The sequence below is a fragment of the Electrona antarctica genome, assembly GCF_951216825.1.
Source record: "Electrona antarctica genome assembly, chromosome: 3".
NCBI lineage: Eukaryota > Metazoa > Chordata > Actinopteri > Myctophiformes > Myctophidae > Electrona > Electrona antarctica.
This window is the reverse complement of record NC_136808.1, coordinates 40,182,420-40,193,042: the sequence shown is the minus strand read 5'-3', so window position 1 is coordinate 40,193,042 and position 10,623 is coordinate 40,182,420. Positions and strand designations below refer to the sequence as shown.

The 10,623-nt window shown below is 44.8% G+C and overlaps 1 protein-coding gene across 3 annotated transcripts in view; it reads left to right on the top strand.

Annotated features, from left to right (window-relative positions):
* Nucleotides 1-9,968, top strand: part of LOC306920406 (myocyte-specific enhancer factor 2A-like) — a 72,822-nt gene extending 62,854 nt beyond the window's left edge. For 2 of the 3 annotated variants that reach the window (XM_079497149.1, XM_079497150.1), the window contains exons 7-10: nucleotides 408-574; nucleotides 5,758-5,857; nucleotides 7,334-7,463; nucleotides 7,602-9,968. In XM_079497149.1, the coding sequence (XP_079353275.1) occupies nucleotides 408-574; nucleotides 5,758-5,857; nucleotides 7,334-7,463; nucleotides 7,602-7,971 (767 nt within the window). In that variant the 3' untranslated portion in view covers nucleotides 7,972-9,968. The remainder of the gene's footprint in view (nucleotides 1-407; nucleotides 575-5,757; nucleotides 5,858-7,333; nucleotides 7,464-7,601) is intronic. The other variant, XM_079497151.1, reaches the window with a different exon arrangement.
* Nucleotides 9,969-10,623: the final 655 nt, after the last annotated feature.

Genomic DNA, 10,623 nt, shown 5'->3' with positions numbered 1-10,623 from the left:
TAAGTTAAATGTCCGTTTCACTTTACACTAAACCATCATTGAAACAGACAAACATGAATTAGTCACTCCAAACAAATTGTTCAATAGGCTCTATGCACAGCAGCCAGAAATGAGGTGTTACCAATGCTACTAATGAAGGCTCAGTTCCATTTCTGGTCAAACAGAGTCAGGGTGCTCACTGCTCTTAACAGTCTGCTACACCAGTGGTCTCAAAGTGTGGTCCTCCCCTCATGGTTCCTTGAGGGGGTTCCAAATTGCCTATTGTGTAACTCTGGGAGTTATGGGGGTCCTTGATGTGTAACAGTTTGAGAATTAATTTCTTTCCAATATGGCTGCTGTGCATAGAGCCTATTAGTCACCATTCAGTCAGTCAATAAGTAGCTATTGTGTTTTTTTCCTCCTCCTAGTGAATGGTTTCGTGGGCCCAGGCAGTGGGAGCAGCCTGGAGAAGATCATCACCTCCAAAACACCGTCTCCGCCCCCTCCGCATCCCTCCGCTGCTCCCGGGAGCGGCCGCAAGACGGACCTCCGAGTGGTCATACCTGCCAACAGCAAGGGAATGATGCACACACTGGTCAGTCAGTCTGTCTGTCAGTCTGTCTGTCAGTGTCTGTCTGTCTGTCTGTCTGTCTGTCTGTCTGTCTGTCTGTCTGTCTAAGGAGCTCCATATATGCTTTGTTGTACGATGGTTGCGTTCTCCGAAAACAAGCTCACAACAAGCTCACAACGTGCTGTAAGGTTGTTGACTGGCAATTATTTTGCTGAGTGACTATGTCATGACAAAGGAGCATAAATGAAGCTCTCTGTTTGCCTCTCTCAGTCTTTGAGACTCTCCTGGTTTACTTCCTGTTTACATTGACCCTAATTCCGGATGCGCCTGCTCACTAGCGCCATTGGGAACTTCCGACATAATCAGCCACTTGCAGGATTAAAACACTTTATTGAAAACTATGGACTAATACATTCCACAAGAACTCTGGCAGCCTCTTTCAGGAAAAATGTGTCAAATGTGTTTTCGAAGGGGGAGGAACTGGAATTAGTTTCCCAGTTCAGGTATCTTCCTGAACTCAATCCTGACCTTCAAGAAACACAAAAAAAGTAACATGTACATTGTACAATCAACTTCAACCTGAAAAACTTCCGTCAAATTAGACCGTACTTAACAAGTGAAGCGTGCATCATTTTGGGAAAATATAATCTTTTGAACTTTGAAAATTTTAGAAATTTCAAGAGTGCCTGTTTTCTCTATAAATGTCTAAATGGTTTGGCTCCTCCTCCTCTCCAGGGGTTAATACACAGAAAGAGAGACAGCGGTTATGATACTAGTCTGTATCCAGGGGTGACTGTAAGGTCTATGGCAGAAAGTCTACCTTCAGTCAAAATGTTCTCTCCATCAAAGGTTGTCAATACTGGAATGAGCTTCCTGTCACACTGAGGGTAATCTCTCAAGAACAGATTAGCAGAGGGTGCTGTTTTTTGCCGATGGGTTCCCAGATTGCACTGAGGGAGCTCGATCCCCACTTTCACAGCTTTTAAAGGACAATTGAAACAGTGGTTAAAAAACAACCAGTATGACTCTCCGTCCACAATTAGAGTAGGCCTACCCATGTAATTAGTTGTAATTTCCCTTTTCTTTTTTTTCCTCAAATAGAAATTTTACTGTGTTTGAAACGTATCATGTTTTTGTATGCTGTCCACTCATGTCCTGTTTTGTTAGTATTGTTTAGTGTTAACTGTACATTTATATGTAATGTTCATTAATATGCTCTGTCCCGTCCAAATAAACAAGTTAAGTTAAGTTAAGTTAAGTTAAGTTAAGTTTGGCCTGCCCCATCCGTTCCTCATTCTGAACTTGACCTCTTCAACCAAACATGTTTGTCATAATTTCGGGGCAGCTTGCAGATGATCGCCACTACATTTGATAAGAAGAATTCCTGGATAATATCCATATTCTTGGATATTATCCAATAATTCTTGGATAATATTTACTTTATAAATATGCAACATCATTTGGGACGTCCAGTTTGAGAACCACTGCCTACTGCAGGCTGCAGGCAGGGTAACGTAACATAAGAATAAGAACGGCTACACATAATATACCTGAGAATATTAGGTTTGCGTCAATAAAAAGTGTTGTTACAAAACTGTGTAGTGTGTGCCTGGCTAGAATCATCTTCTGAACACTGTCCTCTCTCTCTCTCTCTCTCTCTCTCTCCCCGCCCCCACACTGGTAAAACTACAACAACACTAAAACACCATGTTTGATCCAGCTCTAGATGAGTCATGCTCTGTTAAAGCTAGTTGTTATGGTAATGTGATTATCATAATTATATAGAGAGTTGCTCTCACACCACACTACACACTAGAGAGAGAGAGAGACTACACTACACTAAACATGAGAGAGAGAGAGAGAGAGAGAGAGAGAGAGAGAGAGAGAGAGAGAGAGAGAGAGAGAGAGAGAGAGAGAGAGAGAGAGACTACACCACACTACACACTAGAGAGAGAGAGAGAGAGAGAGAGACTACACTATACTAAAGCGAGAAAGAGACATCGTTCCATCTGATTAATCCCTTCAACGCTGTATTATACTTGGTTGTGCAACAGTTGCGTGCGGGAATTGTGAATAGCTACAACTACAAGCTCACAACGTGTCACATTGCACAATGTGTTGTGAGCTTGTAGATCTGCTATTTTCCCTTATTTTTCGTTCGTTCGTAATAATCAAAATCGCCCAGGCTGTGTGACAGTGGCAGAAAAGCCATTGTAAAAAAAAATCATTAAAAACCATCTAATCTTTGGATAAAGGGAGCACTAACCACTAACCGTGGTAAATACAGCAGCGAGTTTGACACGTATAAAGCAGTAATTAGAGGTCTTATTGGCCTTAATCCTTTTCTCTTTTTTTGTCTGGCTGGATGTGACTTCCACAAAGCTGAAGTCGAACAGGGCAGAGGCCTGTTGTCAATGACATCATCGCCAGTGAAGTCATCTACCTCTTAAACGCACGCACGCACGCGCACACACACACACACACACACACACACACACACACACACACACACACACACACACACACACACACTCACACACACGCACACGCACACGCACACGCACACACGCACACACACAGGTTTGTATTACTATACTTGTGAGAACAGTGTTGAAAATAGCAAACAATAGCCAGCAAAATAGCAGATCTGCAATTCTGTGTGACTAAGTATAAGATATGGAAAACTCTAACCCTATCCCATAAATGTAACCTCCAAATGTCTAATTCTGACCCTAACCCCAAATGAAATATTTTTTTATTGTACACATATCTCTAAAGAAATTGTTTTTGAAACAAGAAATGATCACATAGTGATATTTGTCAGGTGAAAGAAGCGCTGGTTTCTTTATTTAGTAACGAACGCTCCTCTCAACCAGCCAGTCTCAATCATAACATTACGTTACATAACATTGGGTGTGTCTAAAGATTTCTGTTACCTGCTCCCTGTTACCTTTTTCCTGGTCATGTGAAACCAATACATGACAGCATCGTGTGTGGCAGGCTGGCAGCCAATCAGGACTAGGTCCTCAGTATGACTAGGTCTTCTACATTTCATGAGCATTCACTAGTCAGGTTTCACCTGACAAAAAGGAAAACATTGTCTCTTGTGAGGACCAGGAAAATGGTCCTCACAAGGTCTATTTCTCAAATGCCAACTATACTTGTCCTGCTCTCACAAGTAGTGCACACACGCGCACCCACCCACACACACACACACACACACACACACACACACACACACACACACACACACACACACACACACACACACACACACACACACACACACACACACACACACACACACACACACACACACACACACACACACACACACACACGCAAAGAGACAGAGTGAAGGAACTGAAAGTCATGCATAAATACTTAATACTCACACAGAGGAGCTGGTGACAATGACATCAGCTCATCAGATATCACACAACTAGACACACGCCACACGGACACATTCACGCTTATCACAGTAATAGTCTCTGCTGCTACAGAGAGGAAGACAAATGCAAGTCATCTTAATATATCACATCATGTCATAAAATGCATCTTTTGACTTGAAAATCTCTTTGTTTTTCTTTAGTTTAGCCAGTGCTTAGTCCTTAAACTTTTTCAAGTCAAAGAAAGCAAATTGTTATATTTGGGTGCGGAAACCCATCTGAAAATGTTTTGTGTCACGGACATACGAGAAGATTTGTGTATGCAAAATTATTCAAACTTTTTCAAACACTTTCAAGATTTTTCGAAAATTGGGATTGAGTCTGCAGTTCTGACTGCAATGGGGAGCTTGCTCCACAAGTTTGGGAGCCATGAGGGAGAAGAGAGAAGGTGCTGCCACACTATGGAAAGAGCCGCGCACGTTCTCGGCTGCGCACAGTTTTTAGACACCTGGTGGATGGAAATTAAGCTCCACCTCCGCGGAAGACTTGCGCGACGGCCAGATTCCCGGAAACGCTCTCCTCCGCGCAAGTCTTCCGCGGAGGTGGAGCTTCTTTTCCATCCAACAGCTGTCTAAAAACTCGGAAGAAACATCATGGTCTCGTGTTTGTTTAAACCAGCAGCGAGGAACCCAATCTGAGACTACTGCTTTACTGCTAGTTAAACCAGGGCTTTCTCAGTTCTACCCCCGGGGGTAATCTGTCAGTACCACTGCCTTAAACATGTAGTGTTGTTGTTAGTAGGAATAAACAGAAACACCCGGGAGGAAGTGGACTTAGAAAGGGGTGGAGCCAAACCAAGGTTATGAGGTTATAAGTACTAAGTTGGCCAATACACTGACACCACGGCGCGTAAACAGCGCCTCAAACTGTGACTCCGCCCACCACTGGGGGAAGTTGTGATTTGCGCTCGTTCACTGCAATGCAATTTGCGGCATTTTCAAAACAATATTGAGCAGAGTAGCGATTATCAAACGTATTTGCAATGCCATACGTTGAAAGATCTGTTGCCCGTGGACAAGGCATGCTACCTCCGCAAGTTAGATAGCATCGGCATAGATGTTTGTCCGTATGTGATTAAGGATTGGACCAAGTTGCATTGGCAGCCATAGAAAATTCTTACCCCAAACTAAAACCGGATGTGACGTTTTTGGGCGTTCCTGTCTAGCGTGGTGTCTGTGTATTGTGTAATAAACACTCAAAAAAGATACAATTTAAAAATATATATTCAGTTACTGTTGGTAACGAGAAAAATAAAACTAAGGGCATTTTGTCTAAAATTTCAATTTGTTTTTGTTTTGTAAACACACAAGTTGACACAACACAGTTTCAGTTTTTATTATAGTTTTTATTTAGTTCAGTTAATGAAAATTATTTTTTTGTTTGTTTATAACTATAATAACCTTAAGCCAACCGGGGGTAACAAACTGGTTTTCATTCTGTGTAGATGCCTCATCTACGACGAATTGAACCCTGGGACACCAGGTGAATTCAATTCATGGCACTGATGGCAGAAGTCCTAAGCATAGAGTTCTACGTTGCCTGTAGTGACATCTGGTGGTGACAAGCAATAATCACACCGTTTTGGACCCTGTATTGTATAACATAGTGCGCCTCTATTCAACTAATTTTGCCTTCCTTCCTTCCGTCCTTCCTTCCTTCCTTCCTTCCTTCCTTCCTTCCTTCCTTCCTTCCTTCCTTCCTCCCTTCCTTCCTTCTTCCCTCCCTCCCTCCCTCCCTCCTTTGGTTTCTTGTTTCCAGAGTAATGTGAGACACTCCAGCCAACCCTTGACAACTCCTGTGGTGTCAGCTGCCACTCCCAGCCTGCAACACAACCTGCTGTACACTGCATACAACAATGGTACTGTTCCTACTGTACATACATACTGTATACATACATACTTACTGGACAAAAAAGAGCTAATGCAATAAGTGCAATATAGGTACACTTTGAGCCACGTTTTGAGCTTATCTGCTACTTTTGATACTGTTGTGTGACGCTGTAGTAGTATGATCAACTTTGTTGATTTACAAATAAAAATCACACCTGTGTGAAGTGAGTGGTGCAACTCTGTCTGGGGGGGTCAGAGGCAGAGGGTGCCGGCCCGGTTCCGGCGAGCCGACCCGTGTCCGAAACGGTTGAGAAATGACAGAGTTACCGTGTGGGGGTCCCCCCCCCCTACTGTACTGTATTGTACTGTACTGTCACACCCGAAATCATCATATATACAGTTAATATGTGTGTGTGTGTGTGTGTGTGTGTGTGTGTGTGTGTGTGTGTGTGTGTGTGTGTGTGTGTGTGTGTGTGTGTTAGGCTGCGCAACAATGACACTTGGTTGTGAAAACCAACCAAACGCTATTTTCGTGCTCGGACAGACCCAGGGACCCAGGCAGGGACCCAGGCAGGGACACACAAAGCTCCGTAATGGAGTGGCTGCACCACTCAAAAACAAAAAAATTGAAAACATGGAGATAAGAGGTTTCTGCCCGAAGTGACGATACGTGCCAGATATGTGGGGGAGACAGACGCCTGTGATCTTCTCTGTTGCTCTCTATGTCCTAAGGGGACTTGAGATCAGCGGCGGTACAGTTCCCGTACCAGACAGTGATGCAGGTTGATCCAGGATGCTCTACAATGGCAACCTGCATCACTATCTGGGAACTATACCACCACAGGGCCAGAATACTTATACTACAAATTACAGCTCTTCACGGACCCCCCGATTCCGGAAATACCCGAGAGGACCCAAGACCCGCACGGGTCAGAATCACTCTGGGCTGGGTCGGAATCGGCCGTATATCCAGCGGAAACTCAGGGCTGTCTATCATTATGTGTAATACCCGAGTGAATCCGAGAAGACCTGTCCTACCGTGTGACTGTGTGTGACTGTGTGTGCGGGGCGACCGCGCCAACTGCACTGGTGAAAGAGGAACGCAATGAAGTGCTGTTTAACTTGATTAGGATAGATCAGTTTAGGATAGATCAGTTTAGGAACAGCAGCCGTGCAGCGCAAAAAATAGAAAGTTGAGCTACATAATGCATGCGTTGGCCTACCATACTGCAAGGCAAGCCTCTGTTTGCCAGGCTGATCTGATTTGTATAATCAATGATTACTTGTCGGGTCTCTCAGAATCATCTGATTATTATTGGTTTTCTTATTGGAAAATGTTTTCGGAACAGGTCGGAATCGGATCTAATTTCACAAATCCATTTTGGGTTCGGGACAATTTTTTGGGGGAACCGTGAAGGGCTCTACTTCAAATACAGTATGTCTTTTGTCTTCTCCTTCCAGACTACTGTCTGTCCTTAACGTGTCTTTTTGTCTTCTCCTTCCAGACTACTGTCTGTCCAGCGCTGACCTGTCGGCTCTGCAGAGCTTTAGCCCCACCTCTGCACTCCCCCTCAGCTCTGTGTCGTCATGGCAACAGCATCACCAGCTGGGACAGGCTGGGCTCGGCTCCCTGACGTTAGTACACTTAATGTACACAGACTGTCATTGTTCAAAACAAAATCAATGAAATAAACCTCATCATTTTCCTCTCCTCTCCTCTCCTCTCCTCTCCTCTCCTCTCCTCTCCTCTCCTCTCCTCTCCTCTCCTCTCAGCAGGTCAGCAGACGGTCAGCTGTCCATCAACACCTCCCATCACCACCACAGCATGAGCATCAAGGCAGAGCCTGTGTCTCCGCCCCGGGACCGCGTCGGCCAATCGGCGGCGTACCTCACCCAGGCTCAGGCCCCTCTCCCTTGTCACAACTCCTCCTCTAATAGGCCGGAGACGGGGCGGTCGCCGGCCAACAGCGTTAGCTCCTCCTGTAGCTCCTACGAGGGGAGTGACCGCGAGGAGGCACACCGAGTGGACTTCCACGCCCCCCATCGTCTGGGGGGAGGCATGGTTGCCAGGCAACTGGCGGGGTCTGAGGGCAGAGAGAGCCCCTCGATGAAGCGCATGCGCATGGATGGCTGGGTGACCTAAGGAGCACAGGGGTCAAGGGTCACGGACGGCTGGGTGACCTAAGGAGCACAGGGGTCAAGGGTCATCGAGGGTGGGTTGGAAAGACACATCACATGAACACAGCGGACTGCCCCACAGAGGCCAACGGCAGGAACTACAGCTACGGTAGTTGTAAGACAAAAAGTGGTTCTCAAACTTTTTTATTTCAAGGACCCCCATAACTCTGAGAGCGCACAAATGGTTCCATTTGTATGCTCTCAGAGTCACTGACCCTGTGAGGGTCCATTTGGAACCCAAGGAACCCTGAGGGTCCCTGCTGGACCCCACTTTGAGAACCATTGGGTCAAAGTCTTTGATTTGGGCTTTTGTTTTAACGTCGACAAAACTTAACCTTCAAATTCATGTACATTATACAATGCCATCTGTTGTTTAGTAGCATTATATATATTGTAAAATATAATATTACTAAATGAGACACCGTCCAGTTTTGCAACAATACCAACAGGAAGAAGTTTTAATTCTCAGGTGGTCTCGTTTGGCCAGACTGTTGCGTCTTGCAATTTTCAAATGCTTCCGTCATACAGTCTGGAGCAACGGAAGCTCTATCATGAGCGGAATTGGAGCCTCCTCCCCAGTCCCCACTTCCGTTTCGTCTTTACAGTCGCGAAAATGTATCCTAATATAAATAGAATTATAGAAATCATCTAAGCATATATAGCTTGCTGCTTAGCAGAAATGGAAATAAACAAATAAATATATTTTCGTGAACGGAAATGCCAGCTTCCTTACTCTGATTTCGGGAGGTGAAGTTCCAGACTATATAGCATTCGGAGATTGTGGAATAGTTGTCTGGCTACGCGAGACTAATAGTCAGGCAGTTCCTCTAGCCCCTTTCAGAACCCTGTATACCCTTTTTGTAATTGGGATGACAGTATCCATACTAAAATATTGTTTTGCTCTCTCCCGCTCAAACTCCATGTCTTGCTTCCCCCGTCTCGTGATTGGCTAGCTGCTCTTTGCCTAGCCAATAAAAAGATGGGGGAGGCGGGACATGGAGCGTGGAAGAAAGGAAAGCAGAATAAAGTATGGACTAAACATGTTTGATGGCAACGCCGATCAACACAAGTTTGTAAGGGACCCTACTGCAGTACGGAGTAACTTTGAAATCTCTCTGCAATACTGCATATTTGTCTGTGACCAGAGCCTAATACAAAAAGGTATACAGGGTTTCTAAAGGGCCTAACAGTTACTGGCATTGGAAGTTGTAGGGAAAATCAGTCAGGGTTAACATACACGGTGTGTGTGTGTGGGGGGGGGGGGGGACATGAAAAGACATCGTTTTATGCAAATGAAGTGTTGATTTTTATAGAATTTTATTTTTTTCTTGTCGGATTTTTGGAAGTCCAGAAGCTTTACTTGGACTGAACTGCAGCAGCTGATTGACTTTTTGTCGCAGACGTTTCTCCTCAAATCTGATAAATACTGAGCAATACTTTTCACCATCGTCTTTCTCTTTATCTCAAACACTTATTTATATCAGCCAATGCCATATGCTGTTTTTTTTGTATGTTGTCAGTGTGTGCGTGTGTGCATGTGTGACTTGTGTGTGCATTTTAAAATATATATATTGTACATGGAATATGAAAATATTTCAGACCGATAAAAATTTGAAAGCCATGGACACTTGCTCTATGAATATTTTAGATAAATTACTTGCTTGTTTTCTATATAGTAACTTTAATCCTTTAATATAGTAAATACAATCCATTGTCCTTTTCCATCAACTGTCTCATACCATTGGCTAGGGCTGCTTTCTTCATTGGATTAGGGAAGTGGTTCTCAATCCTTTCTGATCCATGAAAGCACCAAGCCCCCAGAAAGGCTGGCGAACGTTGAAGCCGTCGAGCCTCCTGGTCAAAGCTGGAACTGCAGGCGGGCCCGTGCATTTAGCACGAGGAAACCCTGCGCTGCTGGAGTTTAACATTGAGCACTCGCTTGCACCAACAGTTGGTGGTCAAATGTGAAAGTAGAGTGTTCTTCCGGGTGCTTAAAAACGCCACCGAGCAACTTCAATTGAAATGAATAGCCGGGGGCGGCGGGGGGGGGGGAAAGTTGGCGCTGGCGCTCCGCAGCCCGCTCTCTGTCCTTTCTAAATCTATGGAAAGCACCCACGGCAGGAAGGGGATATGATCAATCAGTCAATTATGTTCTGCTTGGATCAACGGCAAAGTTCATATTTATCGGTATGACAATCCCTTTTTTTCTAGGTTTTTAAAGGTTTTTTTTCTATTATCATATATTATTAAAATCGTTTTGGCCAATTATTTGGGGGCCCACTTGCAATATCCTCATGGCCCACCAGTGGGCACCCAGCCCACATGTTGAGAACAGCTGCATTAGTGACAGGGGGTCACATATTTCGCCTCAGAAGCTTCCAGAAGCGCCAGCGTCCCGTTTACTGCCATCCTATAGGAGCAAATGGGGGCGGAGCTTCTGGTTGCAGCGTTCAGACGTGACGCAATGTCGTGTCTGAAGCATGGAGTTCAACATTCAGCGTAGGCACACTTTAGCGTCACCAAGATGCCAAAAGCCGCGAGCGGCAGGCATCTCTTTTGGGTTTTTAGACAGCTGGTGGATGGAAATGAAGCTCCACCCACGCCACGGGGGCAAGCG